Source organism: Alternaria conjuncta (genome assembly GCF_024043145.1).
Source record: "Alternaria conjuncta strain BMP 0040 chromosome Unknown scaffold_9, whole genome shotgun sequence".
NCBI classification, from domain to species: Eukaryota; Fungi; Ascomycota; class Dothideomycetes; order Pleosporales; family Pleosporaceae; genus Alternaria; species Alternaria conjuncta.
In genome coordinates, this window is record NW_026250098.1 from 1,371,637 (window position 1) to 1,391,079 (window position 19,443).

Consider the following 19,443-nt stretch of genomic DNA (forward strand, 5'->3'; position numbering starts at 1 on the left):
TCAAGCCCCAGGTGCAGGTCGTATGGGCCATTCGCAAATTGGATGAACAACCTCTGGGCAAGGGCGCCTTCTTGGAACGTCCACAAGCGACTAGTCCATCTGCTACACAAGATCCGAGACAAAATCTCAGCGTCGCTAAGAGTGTCCGTCGTGCGTATCAACAACGACGAATCTAACACTAAGACGGCTGACGCTCTCTCATATGTAGTCTTCATCTTAGCGATGGCCATCTGCTGTATATTCGAACCATCTTGAACTGGACAACAGATCGTATCCAGCCAGAAGGACGAGTATGGACCCAGGTGAGGTGTATGAGGTACATTTCTTACTAGCTCACCCAACTTGCTGAGCTGACAAGACGGTATCGAATTTTCGCGAGGGTTGCCTAGTCCGTCCGACCAAACGTGCGAGATGGCAACATATGGTATCCGAGCAGTTGCTGCACCTGGCCTGTCAACAGGACTCAAGCACATAGCGCCCTCGGACGTGATGGGCCCATACATATCAATGACTGGGTAAGAATCTGTTTCCAAAATCACACTCATCTTCTCGACGTTTGCAGCCACAAAGGAGCATCCAGTGCAGCCTGCTGCATGTTGAGTCTGGTAATCAGCATTGTCCATGCACGTAAAGCGACAGGCCTCAGATGTGCAAAGCCAATGGTTAAGGGTGTCTGGTCTCTGCATATTCGCGACATGAACCAAATCCGTCATCGTCATCCGTGAGCCACACTCTCGTACCCGATATGGACACCAACCACTATTCAGCATCCTTCTTTGGTTGATTTTCCCCGGGTTGTACATGGCGGGCAAATATTCGCAGTTGTTTCTGTCATTTCCTGCCGAGTCCGGCCATTGTTGAACTACCAACGCGGGTGGGAAGTTTTCGCGAATGGCAGTGACAAAGTCATGAAGTAACCAGATCGAATCAATGATGTCGGAAGGAAGCGGATCGGTGAACTTGAAGGTGATCATGAACTGGTACAAAGATATTCTCCTCGAGCTGCTTTCGGTCGTCCACGTTTCGCACGAAATCTTGGGGTTAACAGTAGTCTCCAGTTTACGAAACAGTCTAGTCGACCGGTTCAAACGCGATAGAAAGTCTGCATCCGGAGTCTCGTAGCCCCCTGCAGTCGCTCTGATATGATCGTCAGTTCGAGTGGCCAGATCAGTAGTGTCGACCACCCTTATTCCATCCGCCGTCAGGCTTGTGAGGCTTTGCAAAGTCGCAAACTCTAGTATCGAGCGTATGTATCCGAAGTATCGCCAAAGTTGCATGAAGGCGATGAAATCCTCGGTAGGATTGTCGAACAGCGCTTTCCATTGAACAGCAGTCCTGCTAGACCATCCTTGTCGTGTGGGAAAGGTCTCGAGATCCCCTCCATCGTACTCCTGATCGGTCAGGCAGGGCACTTCGATGTAGCCAATTGTCGGGTTCTGGGGTAAGGGTATGTGCTGCATGGTGTTGTTGGTAACTCAGCCGTTGCGGTTGCCCTTCAGATGGAATTGAACGTGCAACATGATATACACTGCTACCTTGTTTGGCTGACATTGAGCAAGCAGCTTGATAGCACCTGCATGAGATGCACACAAGCACCTGATAGCGACACCATCACAACGAATAAAGGAAATAAACAAAGCTTGCGCTGCGAAAAGATGCAGTGATATGCAAAACTGATGCGTAGTTGGCGCAGATCGCGCTTGCCAGTAGGCGCCTTCGGGCGTGCGCTAGGAATATCGTAAGTAGTTGTTGTCAGGATGAGCACGTATACATCAGAGATACGTCATGTAAACAGATCATGTTTGTGACTACGAGCGAGAGAGCCACAACAACCGAACACGCAAACAGCCCCTAGAGCACAGTCCACAATAGATCATCGACTCCCTCATCTCTATTCTTCTGAACGGCCACCACCGCACAGAACATATGCTTACTCGCATTCACACTAATCACCTCAAACATCCCACTCTCCAGCACTTTTCCAAAGTCGACCAGAATGCGGCCAATCGGTCCCCGCGAACTCTTACGCATCGATCTAAAATCGCTACGAATATCCATGTTCTCCCAGATGATATCGACGTCGAAGTCCTCATGCGGAGTGGTATCTGGCGGAGGCGATTCTAACCTAGGGACAGTGGGGGCATTGGGGGTAGTAGGCCCTGTAATTATTATTAGAGTTATGTTTACAGAGGTCGAAAAGATAAGACAACGAGTGGCTTTGTTGGGTAGTAATAGTTGGCGTGTGGAGGATTGGGAGCACATACTTGCTGCACCCGCAGTAATCTCTACACTCTGCATCCTGGCAGTTGTAGACACCGATGCCAGAGCAGCTACAACCAGCCGAGCCTGATTCGTAGCAGCGTGGTATGGTGTTACCTCCGCTACGGCAATTGACTTCGTATTTGACAAGCGCTTCAAAGGTTCCGTTATCCGCGCTCTTCTTCTTTAGAGGGGTAGGCGTGGCAGTGATGATTGTGAGAAGAGTTGCTAAGGCAGTCAGGTTGGGGATGAGCATGCTGTTGCCTACAATATAGCCGGACGAATGAGGAGCTGCAGACAACAAGCACGGGATGATGGCTACACTAACGAGAGGACCAACAGGCTCCTTTTGTACTTGAAGCATGCTTCTCAACCAGAGATATTCCGGCACAAAACACCGACCGTTTGCTCCCTTGGATAGAAGCTAACCCCCCTCCCCGTGTAGCGGAAAACCCGGTTGGCCGGAACTAGCCAATGAGAGAGCCAGGTCAGCAAGCATTTCCGCGAGATGCTATGGCTTACATCAGGTTGATCCGGCCCACTAGGATTTCCGTCACACAGGTAGGGTAGTTGTGTTGGTCGTCATCCGAGATGCCCACAAGTGTTTTAATTGACTTCACTTAATCAGGACGCAGAAGCTCAAATAGGTCAAGCTTAACCCATCTGCAGTACAACAATCTCAGGAATGCGCAGTGCTGAACTACGCCGCAATATACAGAAGATAAGAAGGTGCTGCGGACACTGCTGCCAGAACCCAACCCGCTCTACGAGCGAATGATGCTGTAGACAGCGGCTCAAGATGCCGAGACTACAGAGTACTGTAAAAGCATTCTTCGGTCGATCACGCTTGCCTTCCAGCCACTGCAGCTGAAAGAGCTCGCCGCAGTCGCAGGCCTTCCTAGAGATCAGTTAGGCGACATGCAAGCAGTCGTCGACCTTGTTAGCCGCTGCGGCTCGTTTCTAACTGTGCGCAAAGGTATAAAGATGCTATCACATATCAATCACATATCAAAACATGTGATATGCGCATTGGTGTTGGTATTGTAGTTCTAGAAACATTAGGGTAGAGCGTCTCATGAGGCAGGTGCAACGGGACGCACGAAGCCAGTCGCGCCTGTCATGCTCAACGCTTCTACCTACAATAACCACGAAATCGGATGCACCTTCGCATCTCGTACCCTACAGCTCAGATGAAGCAGGAAACATGCCTCTTACTGTGTTTACTGCCCAGCATTGGCGTTCGCATGCGCTAGTTGCATACGCTTCTTCCATGATCCCAATATCTCGGGGTCACGTGTCGCCTTGAAGTCCTCCTTGAACTTCTCATACGTCGGTAGCCAAAGCTTGTTGTGCTGCGTCGGGAAGAAAGACCACGCGACCATGTTCTGCTCCTCCGCTTCGGTCATCTCAAGACATACATACTGGCTAGCGTTGCTACCAGCGCTCCCGTCGTGGCTCTGGGTAATGGACAGACGGTTACCAATGCAGGTTTCATCACTGTTTGATCCGTCGGACAGCCAGCCCTGTATCATCGCGACAGATGAGAGCAACGTAACCGCGATGATGAGAAGTTGGACGGCGAGGCAAGCCATGCCTAGCGTGACAGCATGGACACCGAAAGTTAGCCAGCAGATAGCACGGCTAACCAGGTGGAGTTTCTCGGAGGCTGGGCGAGCTTCGGTGAGCAGAACATCTTGCGCGATGCCAGTCGTGGTAATGACAGTCAGACGATTACCGTTTGGCATGGTGATGAAGAGCTTGACCTCACCCTTCTTTGTCGCCTGATTGTCCAACTGCTTGATAGCTTCGTCGATGCTACCGCGGAAGTCGGAGAGAATGCAGACTCGAACAAAAACCAGAGCGACGAGACTAAGTGAAGCAGCGAGACCATACCAGTCTTGTATCAGCATCGGCCAGATAACCAAGAAAGCGTTCACTAAGAAAGCTATCCAAAATCCAAACCACTGCGCAGTCTGAGGTCTAGGAACACGATGATCAGATTGAATCTCAAGCCGCGTAGAGTTGTACGACAGCTTCTGGCACGACAGCCAGCGTGTAAACCAAGCGCTTAGATCGGTTGCCTTGATACCTTCGGTGATATTATATAGTTCAAAGCCTGGAATCGGTTCCATGACTGAGTTATCGGCAAAGATGTGACCAGCGAGGAGAGGAAGATATCCGAAAGGTGAGTAGACGAGGCGGCCAAGGGACTTGCGGACCGCGTCGGCGCCCAGAAGCGTTACGATACCGAGCGCATCGATCTTGAAGGGACTCCAGTTCTTGATGTTGACTGGTGACGTCATGATGAGACGCGAGATGAGAAGTGGGAGGGCAGCGGTAAAGACGGCGGCGGTAGATGCGGTACTGCAGTAATGAGTATATATTTCGAGCGCCAGAGGGATTTATACGTACAGTGTATCCATTTTTGTTTGCTCCAGCGGGTTGAGCAAATACGAGTGTGAGTGAGATGGAGAAGGGAAACCGCAGTGAGTTTCTGGAGCTTTATGGAAGGAGGGAGACTGGAAAGAGGTGCTTCTGGGCTATGGGCAAAACGAGGCTGTGCAAAGCAAACGACTGTGTCACGAGTGGCTCAATGCACTCAGGGCATTGTAAGTACAACTCAGTCCATTCACTGAAGCGGCTGATATCGATTGGCCCTATCATGCACATGTCCATTCCCTACTACTTCCACCCCGATACCTTCACGCGTTGCCTTTGTCCTCTCCTTGTGTCTCATTCTTCTTCAGCATCCAGTCCTCAAGCTCCGGAGGGCCATTCTCCGGGTCATAACTCTCCCGTAAAGAGACGAGGTGAGAAGTAGACATGCGGTCAGTCCTCATCTGCCGACGAATCTCGTCACGGTGTATAGGGCGACTGAATTCGGGCGGTGAGATGGCGCTGGGATATGGGAGATGGAGTTTCCTGTATTCGCGTTAACCAAACTTCGCCTGATAGTGGAAACGAATTACTTACCGGCGCCGTTCTTCCAGCTCCTCTGCGAAACCCCCATACTGATCCTTGTACTTGACGAAGATCTCTGCTATACGCTCCATGTGTTTCGAAACTACCAGGCCAGTGTCTATATCTTTTCTGGCGGCGTGTAGTGCAGCCTTTTCTGCTTCCAGTAAATCGGCCGGGAGAAGCCAAGGATGCCGATTGCTGCGCTCTCCATGTAGTACATTCGATGCTTCCTGAAGCATCTGCCAGCACAATCTCGCTGATTTGGCGTAGTTGAACATACATTTAGCTAGATCGAGCGACAGAAACATGCGGAATATTCCCAGGTAGTTCTCTGGATTCGATCTTCTGAAGTCAACTTGCATGTGCTCGATTGTGGATGATGTACCATCCATTGCTTGTATGATGCGACTTCCGTAGGCATTGATCATCAACCCGCCCATGATTTCCTGGTGCTGGTAATTGTACATGATGGCGCGTAGCATGGAGATTGAAAGATCAATGGAACGCGGCTTCAAGGGTCGTGTATCTCTGTCTAGGCGGCGCCTGTTCCTCGCAAAGTCATGAGCTTTAGCACCCATTGCTAGCCGAGCTCGTGCAGAGCAGTCTTTAACACTCTTTGGTACGTCTGATGCACAAAAGATCTTCTTCTTTTCAAAATGTGCCATCGCTATATCGAGCATCTCCCATCCTTTCTCGAGGATTGCTTTAGTCGGATCATTGGAATGGCGGAGCTGCAAGAGCGCATTTTGGAGATGTGCAGCCGAAGAGACTGACCCCTGCACAAGTACTTGGTCAGTCTCTTGCAACTTGACCCCAATAAAGCGGTAGAGTAGTCGAAGACCAGCCCAGACGGGGTTGAGCCCGAGATATACGTTCATGAAATCAGTGGCGTCTCCAAGATTTGCAGTACCTTTACCTGGGATGTGTGGCCACGCGCAAAGATGAAGGGTATCCGCTGTCGCATCCTTAGGACGAGGCCGTTTGTGTAAGTCGAGAAGAGCCATATCCGTATCGAAGATCAATTCGAACACTTCATCGATTCGGCTATTAAGCCATGAGCCGCCATCCTGGAGATGCGTTGCTATCAGAACGTCCAGGAACATCTGTGTTACCATAACTTGCTCAACACCAGGCTTGATAGCACCAGATGCTGGGGTGAGAGCGTCAAACCACATGCGGGTAAAGCTATCAGCGTCAGGGAGTAGCGTCTGTCGACTGGCATCTGTCTTTGAGTGTATGCTCTTGATAGTGCGCAAACATCCTTCAAGTCTGTCGAGCGGAGTCATGGCCTCATCACCCCGACGCTTATACTCTTGAAACTCGTCCGAGGCCTCAGCAAGGTTGATACGCGGACAGTTCTGTATTCCCTCGAGCGCGCTTGCATCCTCCGCAAATTGGAACGTCTTGAGGTAGGTGTGCTGGAGTATTTCCGCGGCCAACTTATGATGCTCAGTCTGTTGTGGCGCTGATGTGTCGGCTGTTGAGATTGCGTGTTCATCTTCCGGTCTTGTCGTAGGCTCAGTAGGGGTGTGCAGGCCTACTTCTACTTCTGGCTCAACTAGCAACATCAAAATCTCATCCATGGATTTGATGTCTGGAAATTTCTCCGTGAAATCACGTGCAAGTGTACAAGCAACCTCGTTCGCACATTGTGTCATGGCGGCAGTGGACATGAGGTCGGCGATGGCTCCTTTTGTGTCCATGAAGATTTTCCAGTTGTGTCGGACAGTGAGACGGAGCTCAAAGAAGTCTTCGAGCAAGCAATGGATGGCCACCAGGGTATCACCCTTTGAATCAAGTTGATACAAAGTCTCCTCGGGAAGGTTCTTGGAGTCTGACGCTGGTTTGGGCGCTGGTGGGACCTCCTCCTGATCGTCCTCGTCCTTGTCCGATACACCCGTCCGTTCGAGCACCCCAAAGGTATTCTTAGACCCCGGCGCAGCAGCTGATACGGACTTTGTGGCGCGTTGCGACTTGGACGAACGCTGGACAAATGGCTGAAGCAGCTTACGTACAGTTTCTAACGTCTCGTTGAAGTGGCTATGCGTATCGTTGCTTCTTTGGAGGTCTGCATTACCCGAACACTTTTCTTGAAGTTTGAACCAGGTAGAGCACCGCACGCGAGCAACCAGGGCATTTGACAACGCGTCATACACAGAACGGGGTACATGGAATGACGACGACTTCGTAGATGCAATTTGCTTCGCGCACTCCATGAGCTGGTGCGTGGTAAGGTTCTGTGAAGATCTGTGGGTTTCCGATTTCTCCCGTTCACGGGCTTCTTTCCTAGCCTTTCCCTTCAGCCGTGGGCCTTGACGAGCGGCTGATTGAGGAGAGTCGGACGTATCGGGGTTCTCTTGAAGATGAAAACCATAGCTTCCCGCAGTCACAGCCAGCCATGTAACGAAGTAGTCTGTATCCTTCTTGTATCGCCTGAAGGATCCGTTGAGGTGATCAGGAAGCATGTTCGCGTCTGAATGAGTAGACCTGCTGTATGTGAGTGGAGTAGCCCAGGGGTTCAAGTGGTGTCGGTGATAAGGTTGGGAGTTGTAGGGGCGAGCGTCAAAGCGCTATTTATCTTCGGTAGACAAAGCTGGATCTCTTTAGATTGGTAAAGTCAAACCTCTGCCCTGTAAGAGGTCGTACATTAAATAGTGCACTCTTTTTATCAAGGCTTGCTTCTGAGAGACATATCTCTCGTGGACAAGCCACCTGAGACAAGCCCATATCACGAGCCAAGACAATTGAGGCTTTGATCAAGACCTCATGGGCAATACCATAGCTCTCTCAGACCCCGCCACATGTGAGATCTATGTCAGTAGCTCAGGTATTAGTAGAACCTGATTCAGGGAAGATGGTACCCACTAGAAACGCTAAGAATGTCTCCGCGGTAACAGTTATAAGTGGGCGTGCATATCCCTCTTTCACACATACTGTATTGTACCAAAGTAACCCGACCCCTAGGTGATGCAAGCAAAAATGAGGAACCTAATCCCTAAGAGTGGAAAGATAATTAAGAAAGGACGTATTGTGTCGCGAATGCTGGAGGTGTATAAGAAGCAACGTGTTCTAGAGACGACGATCGAATCGCGCGGTCGCGCCATGGCCTCCTCTGACCAACTCTCATTGATGCATGACGCGTAGCGGTATGTTTGTTGACTGACGGCACTGGATGGGCGGTCGCTGAACTGTCTTGAAGCTCAGGTTTGAGTGAGCTGGCCTGGCCACAGCGCGGCTGTGACTGGGACGCGCCCGACGCGAGGGCACAAAGTGGGTCTGCTTAGTCATCACGCGCCTTCAGCCCGCAGCCGCGACCTGGGCAGGCGCACGCGTCGCAGCGTCGCAGCATCACCGCACCGTAATACACTAAAGGAAGGTACGTGTGTTCTGGCTATAGAAAGCCCATTTCGCAATGGGAGAAAGCACATTGGGCATCGCACGTCTGAACTGCTAAAATCCCTACTGGAAGCATGCTTTTCGGCAATAGAAGACCTCCGCCTGCAAACGCGTGTCACAGTCCCTGAAATCAGCGGCATGCAAATCAGTTGTTTGAAGGGTAACGGTAGTCAACGACCGGGAAAAACTCCTCCTTGATCTGCCGTGGAGAAACGAAGCGAAACATGGGGTTCGAAGAGCCTGCCTTGTCGTTGGTTCCACTTGCGCGACTTCCACCGAAGCTCTGCTGGCCGATAAGCGCGGCGGTGGTCTTGCAGTCTGATGGGTCGTTAGCTTTCGCGCTGAGCGCGATTACGGTAAGACTCACTGATATAGAAGTTACCAGCAGAGTAGCGGAGCGCGTCTTCAGCCTCACGTATGGCGATACGGGAGTTGGCGAAAACAGCACCTGTGAGCGCGAAATTACCACCAGCTTGATCAACTTTCTCTAAAATCTGGTTCCACTCCGCATCAGGATAGACGTATATTGCGAGCACAGGACCGAAGATCTCATAGTTGAAGAGCTTGTGGTCTGGCGAGTCTGCGAGGTAGACGGTTGGCTTGATGTAAAAGCCTTCAGAGTCATCATAAGTACCACCAACCAGAAGCTTGAGCGAAGAATCCTGATTACTTTCGTCGATGACAGCCTTGATCTTTTCGAATGAACGACGGTGGATGACTGGGCCCATGAAGGCGGCGAGATCTTCGTGTGGATTACCCTGAGTAATACCCTTCACATCCTCGACCAATGTGTCGATGAACTCCTTGGATCGAGACGCTGGGAGATAGAGGCGAGACGTTGCCGAACACTTTTGGCCTTGGTATTCAAATGAAGCGCGAATGACGTGCTTCACTGCAGATTGGACATCCGCCGTTGGATGTAGTAGAGTGAAGTTCTTGCCGCTAGTCTCTCCTACCATCCGTGGGAATTCGCGATATGTATTGTTTCCAATACCCTGACCGATACGAGCACAGAGAGACCTAAAGACGTCTGAGGAACCTACGAAGTTAAGCCCAGCGAAGTCTCGGTGGTTAAGCACGACATCGTTGATCTCTTCGGGCTCTCCGGGCACGAACTGAATGACATCAGGTGGCAGACCAGCCTCAAGCAAAATTTTGTACACGAGGGTACTCGCGTAGATATTTGAAGGTGACGGCTTCCAGAGTACCACATTTCCCATGATGGCAGGGCCCGAGATCAGGTTACCGCCGATAGCTGTAAAGTTGAACGGTGAGACAGCGTAGACAAACCCTTCCACTGGGCGATAGTCCATGCGGGACCACATCCCGTCTGTACCTCGCTCGGGTTGTTTTCCCAGGATCTCCGCCGCGTAGTTACAGTTCAGCCGGAAGAAGTCCGCCAGCTCAGCAGCGGCATCTACTTCGCCTTGCCAAATGTTCTTCCCTTGGCCAAGCATGGTTGCCGCAATGAGCTCATACCGGTACTTGGTCGCTACTAGTTCCGCGGCTTTGAGAAAGATTGCCGCTCGATCAACAAAAGCCGTATTCTCCCATGACTTCTTAGCTTTGAGGGCCGACTCGATGGCTATTGAGACCTGCTCTTTGCTTGCGAGTGGGTAATTGGTGAAGGTAGTCTGGTGGTCCGCGGGCAATGGCTGATCCCAAGATCTAGAAACTTGTTGCGATTTGCCATTGAAGTGAATCTCGCTTTGAAGGGGAATCTGCGACTTCATGCGCTTTAGGGTCACCTCCAGCTGGGTGCGCTCCGGAGAGCCTCTCTCGTAAGTCGGATTTGGCTCGTTGCGTGCATCAGGTAGCCGGAATGGTACTGTGGCCTTTGTACGTAGCTGGCATTGGGGGTGGCGGAATCTCGATACATTGGTCAGAGGCCGCCTTGTGTTCTCAGAGAGCCGTGCGAGGCTTCGGGTGGTCGACATGGTGGGGCAGAGAGAGGTATGATGAGTACTTTGTCGTGGATCTACCTTCTATACCTGCCTCTCCACGATAGTACTTCGCAACGGCAATGCATTCCGACGACACATACTATGCCTAGCGATATCGCTGTGACTCTCATGCCCGCGAATACCCGTTTGCGACAAACAGCACGGCGACTTGTGGTTGGCTGATAAGCTTACCATGCCATGCATGCCTTCGCATCGCTGCGCAAGTTGATCGGGAGGCCTCCCGACGTATGGTCGCGTAAATGGCATCACGGCCAGGGCACTGAACCGGACAAGACCTCCACACCCAGATAACGTCGCCTCTCCATTCTCAACCATAAATCCTTTCCCAACGGTGCTAAGAGCTCCGATGGGTCAATCTGTAAAGCGGTGGTTGGGACGCTCGATGAGTAACGCTCGTGTGTGAGGGACGGAAGCGCACCCGACGCACGGCTCAGTGTGCGAGGCGCTAACCCAGCCGCTTAGATTGATCATCCAGGGGAACGCGTAGGGCGTCATTACGTCGACGCGTCATTTCAGAGTCGCGGCCACATCACAGACTACGTTGCGATTGCGGAAGGTATGCGTGAGAATGCTCAACTGGTAGACGGAGGATCTTTGGTGAGGATCAGAGATGCCCACTCACGCACACGATGGCAGGTGCCAAGCGATGACATCAGCTCCCTAACAGTCCCCGCATTAGTGCCCAGGTGGTATCTAGCCGGAATCGGCCGTCGATGTCTCTGGCTCATGACTGCAGAGCTTCTGCATGCGAGCTTACACGCGTTACTTCCGCGTCGTTACCGACAACCTCGTTATACTGCCCAGGTGTCCATCCGATTTGTGAAAAGCCTCGGCAAGCACGATGCCATCCTCCAACGACCACCAAAGAGTGACTAAACGATCATCAAACGCGTACGCAGCTTGCGTGGTGCCGATGTGATGCACTATTAACAACTACGGGCAGTTGCTCGCGATGCAGGAGGCAGAAGATCAAATGCTCAGGACAGCAGCCGTGCTCCAATTGTGGCAGACGAAGCCTTACTTGCATCTTCGATGATAGAGAGAACAAGATCCTAGTGACTCAAGGGTAGCTTACGAGCACTACTATCTGGATGGGCAAACTCTAATGGTGCTCAGATATCTCTCCGATCTCCAGGCACAGATAGCCCGGTTGGAGCAGAATCTAACATACGAGTCGGGTGCATTACAAGCACGAATGACGGCTAACAATAGGACGGCTCAGGCCAGGGATAGAAGCTCACCAGCAGCGGATGACAATCGACCACCGGCGAACCCATCGAGCTTTGAGGGGACGAGGGACAATTCACCCATACCTAGACCCGACCCAGATGAAGCAAATCTGATGAACCCGCTTATTGAGTCCTCCAAGTTCATGTCTTCATCCTCTGGACGGCCATGTAAGCTCTTGGTATACGCTAAATGAATCACAACTAAGAGCTTTCGTAGTTTATCTAGGCACGTCTTCGAACTGGTCTTTCCACGGACAAATCCTCAATTTGGTGCATGAGCACATCCGAAAATCACCGTTACCTAGCGCCGAACTGCTATTTGATGGCTCGGCATACGAACATCTATGGGATGGCACACGTGGCCATCCAGACTCCAACTCTCCGATCATACCTAGTATCGACTACGCCATCTTTCTGTTCAATGCTGTGAAGTTTCACTGCGCCCAGCTTGTCCATCTCTTTGACGAAGACGAGTTTATGGCAAACTTGCATGCCTTCTACTCGAACAATGAGAGAGATACATGGGAAGACAGCTTGTGGTACATACACTTTCTTCTCATTCTAGCTTTTGGAAAAACCTTCATCCAAGGGAAGAGTCAGACGCCACGGCCGCCAGGCGCCGACTTCTTTACCCACGCTGTTCAACTTTTGCCTGATACCAATCGTCTTTGCCGCGAGCCTTTAATGGCAGTCGAAATACTTTGCTGCATAGCGCTATTTCTGCAAGCCTTGGACTCAAGAAATGCAGCACATGTAACAGTACGGCGTCAATTATATCTTGTCAATATTGACTAACATTGCTAGATTGGTCAAGCCATGCGCATATCAATGATTGAAGGAATGCATACCGATATGCCGGTGGAAAAACTAGGCCAGCCTCTTGTTCAGCGATGCCGTATGATCTGGTGGACGGTTTATATCCTCGACCGGCAAATGACATCTTTGATGGGACTACCTCAATCGATTCGAGATGAGGATATAACTTGTCAGCTTCCAGATTTCGGGGGCTCAGCTCAAAGAGTGACAGCCATCGACATGCAGATCAAGCTTGCACGTATATATGCGGAAATAGCTAGGAGTATGTCCGTCGACTCACATCTCATATACGCCATTGCTGACCAACCATGCAGCTGTTTATGGTTCTAAAGGTCGGCTACGCAAGAAGTTTGTCTTAAGCATCAAGGCCGTCTTAGACGATCTTACATCCTTGGCGGAAGAACTCCGACGTTCATTCCCGCTGCATGCGGACGAGCGCTTCGGCGGAATCTCGAGGATGCCGGCTTATCTACATCTACTCTACTATCAAGTAAGATCCAGATCTCTCGCGATACCTAACAATTCTGACGGACTACTAGACAATCGTTGTTGTGACGAGACCGTTGCTCTTCTGTTGTATGAAGAAGGTCTTTGAGTCACCAAGAGAGGTGCAACCGCTGATCTCCTCACGCAAGATACGCCATCTACTGTGCATGTCACTTGAGTCTTCTCAGAAGATCATCGATATTCTAGAGATTCTACACGATCAAGGACTACTAGGTATAGTGCTCAACCATTCCGCCATGCCGTGGACTGACTATGACACAGAGACTTTCCTCCCCTGGGATCTTGATGCACTCTTCGTATCAACTGTGGTCCTGATTTTGACGCGTTTTATCGATCATAGTCTAATGGACGGCCAAAACCCATATCTGGACAAAGCTTACAGCTTCTTCAAAACCATTGTGTCTAGCGGCAATCGCATCGCAGGGTTTCGCCACGTGGAGCTCCGCAAACTTGATGAGATGTTGGCGGAGTACTCCGAGAATAGGGGGCGACCATTAACGTCACCTAACACTATCGGCCTGGAACCAAATATGCAACGTCCACTGTCATTCCCTCCGGGCTATCAATCTGTGGCCAGTTTGCCGAATTCGCAAGACACGGTGCGCCCTTCATCTTATACAGGAATCAGTGATGAAGGGAGTGGTTTTGGCGATGATTTGACCGCCGAGCAGATACTGGCTGTAGCAGAGTCTATGGACATGGAAGGGACCGATTGGCTTTCTTTTGCAACGTTGGACGACTACCAGATCATTAATCCGAGCATCTAATGACTACTATCACCACCGTACGGACCACGCGCAATGACCAGGACGAGCTTCACGGTAGGCGCACATGAGCTGGAATCTCTACATCTTCGGCTTCACCGCTTCCTGTTCTTGCACATCGCGAATCTCTCTAACAGTTCCTGTGCGCCAGCTCACATCATGGTCAAAGCTCTTTCCCTTGGCCGGCTGCTTTGGCTTTCTCCAACGCCACCTCAGAATACTCTGCTTTCCGTCGGGTGCGTTGAGCAAGTTTTCCACCCACCTTCCGACGATCGGGAACATCTTGAAACCATGACCGGAGTCACCCGACAGTATTATGACAGAAGAGGAAGTGTTCGGCACGTAGTCGACGATGAAGTCCGAGTCTGCTGTGTCTGCAAACCAGCATATAAACTTTTCTACCAGAGGTCGATCGGCGAGGTAGGGCAGTGTTTGGCGGAGAAGTTCGCGCATCTGTTCTTCGTCTCCTTTCGGCACGAAGCGCATAAGCTCTTGCGGTGCTTCAGAAATCCCGGTGTCTGGGTTAGTGTTGATGTAACCACCTCCCATCGGGCAAATCTTGAGGAGATTCGTCTTTGGGTCTGGCTCGAAGAAGAAACCGAGGTCGCGGGCGTATGTGACTGGGATACCGCGAAGTGCAGCCGTCTCGTCGTCGGTAAGGCGGACGTGTGCAACTGACCACGATTTCGCGGACACTTCGGCACCGATCTCAGGGACAATCTTGTGAGCTGCGGCACCAACGGCGACGATGACTAACTTAGCAGCATGAAATTGCGCGGCCTTCGTTCGAACACCGATGCTCTTTCTGCTCTTGCCCGATCCCTCATATACGATCTTCTCTATCGCACCGACTTTCTCACCCAAGAAGAATCTAACGCCATTCTTCCTGGCCTCGCGATAAATCCCTCTCAGCGCATCAGCTGAGTGCACATAGCCGTCGTACTTGGACACGTATCCCTTCCAGCCGGGCATGTCACCGGTGAACTGCCAAGCTCCAGCTACATCACGTACGTCTTGGGGGCCCGATATGGGATGAAAGAAAGGCTTCATCTCCGGGTGCTTCTCGGCAGCCGCCTGGAACCGGTGCAGCGTTCCCACTGCTTTTTGGGATGCAGCACTAGAAACGACATTAAGATAGCCAACTCGGTGGAAGTAAGGCGCGTAGAGGGGTGTTTGCCAGGCGTGGGTGGCTTCCTTTTGGTATATCAGTCATTGCTCGAACGATCTGCTCCTCATAGCATTGCTCAGGGTGAAGACAGCTACATACCACAGCCAGATCTGTATAGAAATCGTCTTCGTATTCCGCTCGCATGATCTTGTTCAGGTCGTTGCTAGCAGACCATCGGGATGGGATCTCGTCATCTTTCTCGAAGACCGTGATGTTGGTGTAGCCTTTCCTGGAGAGCTCAAGAGCCGTGGAGAGACCAAACGCGCCTCCCCCGATGATAGCTATAGCGTCGCTTTTAGAAATATCCATGGTGATGAAGCTGAGAAGGATGCTCTAATGTTTCTAATGTTTTAACGTAATTTTATTGCTAAGACGCTAGTCTCTAAGCAGGTTTTCTCCTATAATTCTACTTTAGCATTCTATTATTTCTACTAACCTATACTTACTACTTTAAACTACGCCTATTTAGGTAAATTAAAGTGCTTACTATATTTAGTAATAATAGTATTACTAATACTAATTTTCTTTATATACGTACGCCTAAGCTACTCTATCTTATATTAGCTAAAAGTACTATTAATATACTTTATAAGTAGCTAGTCTAAAGCATTAATTTCTAGCTAAATAAAGTTAACTTTATTATAGTTAATTACTATATACTATTAGCAGCGCTCTAAGCGTTATTATTACTTATATTACTTAAGCTAACTTTCTAGTAATATAACTTAACTAGCTTAATTATCTAGCTATTATTTTATACTTTAGTATTATTATATTTTCTAATAAGTACTTTAGTTCTTATAATTATCTCTATTACTTTTAGTAACTAGCTACTAGAGTACTATTTTAGTAGTAGTAATAAGCGTACTTACTTTTAGTTAAGAACTAAAACTAGAATTTTAAGCTAAGTAGATATATTAATAAAAAGTTTAGATAAAGATAGTATATTATAATAAAAAATAATAATAGTACTTTATATACTTAAACCTTAACTATAGTTTTATAGTATAAGCTATCTTATTTTAGAGTTATTTTAAAAACTTATTACTATACTATAGATATATATAAAGATATACTAGCTTAAACTTAGTTATTAGTAAATTATAGTTATTATATACCTAACTACTTAAAGTACTATTAAAGTTATTATAATTAGATTATTACAAGACAAGCGCGTAAACAAGAACATGCTAAGAAGGATGTGAAGCAAGAGTGCAAGGATAAACAAATTGGGGCGTCACGGTATGTCATGACACCCTAGAAGTACAGGTGCAGTCGTGCGACGTGAGTGTCCAGTCTATACATGACACGACGCCACTGACCAAAGTCTCACCAGACTGTCGATACGGGATCATATCCGTTGTCGCATGCATTGTCGACCCCCGCAGATGTTGCAAGCGTTATCGTCGTGTTGTGATGCTTGCTCCTGACTTGCGTAGTGCACGCTAGTGTTATCGATAAGTTTGCCCCCACAAAATGTGTGACGCTGTTTGGTCCGTGTCTTCTCCCTTCCTGCAAGATCGGATGGCCTCCCGACACTTCGAAAGCGAGACTGGTATCACCCTACCGTGTTTCATGCCCTCTTCTGGCATGGATGATGGGCCGACTTGCTGGCATTACGGCGACCGAGCACAGCCGTGATGCCTGTGACCGAAGTCGCGCGGTCAGCGACAGATCCCACATTGACGGCCTCTAGCAAGTCCTTCTTCGTACATTGGGTATCATCTTCTAACGGCATGCTAGAAATGTAGTCAAATGAGCACTCTCAGACAGTGTTTTCTTGCTATACGCGTCTGAGACATACTTCTCGAACTCGTTCCGACGGCCACGGTTGTTCTTCGCAACGAAGCTGTGTCCTACATATCGAAGCTTTATGCACCCCATATACACCCAACGATAAGCTTGATAGTATAGTTGCCACATGGATGGATAGGATGACCGAACACTTGCCAGCCTCATTCATCTTCTGTCAAGACGCTTTGCCAACGTACTTCTCTAACTAGGTGGAAGACGTGCGCTTTGTCCAGGCATGTTTCCAGGACGCTGCAACGAGATCATGTATCGAGACAAGGCATGCCTCCTTGCGCATACGAGCGAATCATAAGAATGTTCACAAACGTAATACTTCAAAGGTAGCTTCGCTCTTATATTACGCCGACATCGTCATGCATAACCCGATCCAAGCCGCATCGACAATCAACCCCGCATTGGCCTACTTCCAGAGGGATTTCGCGTTCGGTCATACTTACCATTGGTCTCGTTCTGCTTATCACTTCGCCTCTCGCATTATACTATTGGTAGTGCCGACCACATCCGGACTTTCCACGCGATTCGGCTGCACGTCCGAGCTATGGACCTAGACGCGATAGTCACGAGCATGGCGATGCCCCACGTTCGAGACGTGGAGCGGGGTCGTGCATCATATGGTAGAGATACGTTTTGAGATAAGGAAGGCGATGAAGAGGTAGAGTTGTAGGAGCACTCTACATATCAGCTTCAATTGCCTATCTTGAAACACTCTTTCATCTTTGGCTGGCTTTATTAGTCTCGCCACCTCACATTGAATTCATGATGCTTCGACAACGGCTTACAAGATCAACACTGCGATGTGTGGCCAGTAAGAAATGCCTCCTCAATGGCTTCAACACGTTCGAGACGCGTCTCAGCTCTACAACTGCACTGCCACGGATGAAGGCTTCGGCTACACAAATATCAAACCCGTCACCCACACAATACCCGCTATCAGCAATGCCGACGCACATGTTGCTCCGTTCGCTCTTCGTCGCCACAATATCGTCTAACAAGTTCCTTCTGATACCATCACTCAACCTGCTCTCCTTCTTCTCGAAACCGAATCGAAGCCTGTTGTTCAATATAGATCGAAACCCTGTACTGAAGGCTGTTTTGAAGAGAACCCTATATAATCAGTTTTGCGCCGGAGAAACACAACAAGAGACACGAGCTTGTGTAAAGCAGCTGAAGGATTTGGGATTCAAAGGGGTGATCTTGACGTATGCGAAGGAGATGGTGTTTGATCACAAAACCAAGTCTGCAAACCATCATACCTCGGATAGCTTTGTCGATAAAAAGACTAGTATGGCGCATGATGCAGACGTCGAGGCATGGAGGGTAGGCACACTAGGAACACTTGATCTCATCTCCGAGGGAGACATCTTAGCTCTGAAGTAGGTATAATTACGATGACTTACTGAATGTATCACTGACATCTTCTAGAACGACAGGCGGTGGTCCAGCCGTCTCATCAGCATTCAGCAAAGGCGAGCTTCCACCCCAGCAAATGCTTGACGCCCTGGATGAGATAGCGACCCAATGCAAAGCACGCAATGTCCAGATCATCATCGACGCTGAGTCTCAGTACTGGCAAGCAGGCATCGCTCGCACGACACTCGAACTAATGCGCAAGTTCAACCGCAATGGTAAAGCTGTCATCTACAACACATACCAAGCCTACCTCAAAGACACTCCCACAGTTCTCGCACAACATATGACCGAGGCAGAAAGAGACGGGTTTACTCTTGGTCTCAAACTCGTGCGTGGTGCATACATCCTTTCCGACAACCGCTCCTTGATCCATGACACCAAAGAAGACACAGATAACGCCTACAATACGATAGCGCAGGGTGCGCTTCGTCAGCAAATAGGCAGTTTCGGAGCATCTGGATCATCTGCCCGCCGGTTCCCTTCTGTAAACCTTTTCCTCGCATCTCACAACCGCGAAAGCGTGCTCTCGGCCCACAAGCTCCACCGACAGCGCTCGGAAGCCGGTCTCCCTACTGTTCCCGTCGCTTACGGACAGCTTCACGGCATGTCAGATGAAGTCAGCTTTTCCCTGTTAGCGGAGAAGGGGGCAGGTGGCAAGGCGCCTGAGGTGTTGAAATGCACCACTTGGGGTAGTATGGGCGAATGTGTGGGGTATCTACTTCGGAGGGCTGTGGAGAATCGCGATGCCGTGTTAAGGACTAAGGATGAGTTCACGGCGTTGAAGAGGGAAGTTAGAAGGAGATTCTTCTGGGCTTGATAGAAAGTAGTGAGACTATACCTATGATATGAGTGGTGGTCGACTTGATTGAGAGTACCTAGGTAGAGGTGCTTGAACCATGCATTATCGCAAGGCATGACGTATCGGTCACATCCTCTGTTTCGTAGCCGCACTCAATTACAATAACTCCCTATTCGTAAATAGTCGGTTACTGTCGACCTCTCCGTGTTATCTTTGGCAAGAGCGCGTTCGGATGCAGAAGAGATGCAGGCGCGAAGGTGGGTCTCCGCAATCGCTTTCCCCGCTGACGGCGGCGCGAAGAAAAGTGGGGACCGGTTTCCTTTCCGAGACCCATCATACGTATCTATCCAACCCGATG

General features: G+C 49.8%; 5 protein-coding genes across 5 annotated transcripts; 1 reads left to right on the top strand and 4 right to left on the bottom strand.

Annotated features, from left to right (window-relative positions):
* Nucleotides 1-3,479: 3,479 nt before the first annotated feature.
* Nucleotides 3,480-4,682, bottom strand: J4E85_006929 (uncharacterized protein; the record flags this gene model as incomplete). Its single annotated transcript, XM_051471164.1, has 2 exons — nt 3,480-4,623; nt 4,672-4,682. 2 exons carry the CDS (start codon nt 4,680-4,682, stop codon nt 3,480-3,482), a joined length of 1,155 nt encoding a protein of 384 aa, XP_051325374.1.
* A 279-nt stretch (nt 4,683-4,961) lies between these two features.
* J4E85_006930 (uncharacterized protein) lies at nt 4,962-7,685 on the bottom strand (the record flags this gene model as incomplete). The annotated part of the gene is made up of 2 exons (XM_051471165.1): nt 4,962-5,181; nt 5,233-7,685. 2 exons carry the CDS (start codon nt 7,683-7,685, stop codon nt 4,962-4,964), a joined length of 2,673 nt encoding a protein of 890 aa, XP_051325375.1.
* Nucleotides 7,686-8,761: 1,076 nt separating this feature from the next.
* J4E85_006931 (uncharacterized protein) lies at nt 8,762-10,553 on the bottom strand (the record flags this gene model as incomplete). The annotated part of the gene is made up of 2 exons (XM_051471166.1): nt 8,762-8,934; nt 8,984-10,553. The coding sequence occupies 2 exons, from the start codon at nt 10,551-10,553 to the stop codon at nt 8,762-8,764; spliced, it is 1,743 nt and encodes a 580-aa protein (XP_051325376.1).
* Nucleotides 10,554-13,977: 3,424 nt separating this feature from the next.
* Nucleotides 13,978-15,373, bottom strand: J4E85_006932 (uncharacterized protein; the record flags this gene model as incomplete). Its single annotated transcript, XM_051471167.1, has 2 exons — nt 13,978-15,090; nt 15,164-15,373. 2 exons carry the CDS (start codon nt 15,371-15,373, stop codon nt 13,978-13,980), a joined length of 1,323 nt encoding a protein of 440 aa, XP_051325377.1.
* Nucleotides 15,374-18,160: 2,787 nt separating this feature from the next.
* J4E85_006933 (uncharacterized protein) lies at nt 18,161-19,103 on the top strand (the record flags this gene model as incomplete). The annotated part of the gene is made up of 2 exons (XM_051471168.1): nt 18,161-18,249; nt 18,299-19,103. 2 exons carry the CDS (start codon nt 18,161-18,163, stop codon nt 19,101-19,103), a joined length of 894 nt encoding a protein of 297 aa, XP_051325378.1.
* Between the last annotated feature and the right edge of the window lie 340 nt (nt 19,104-19,443).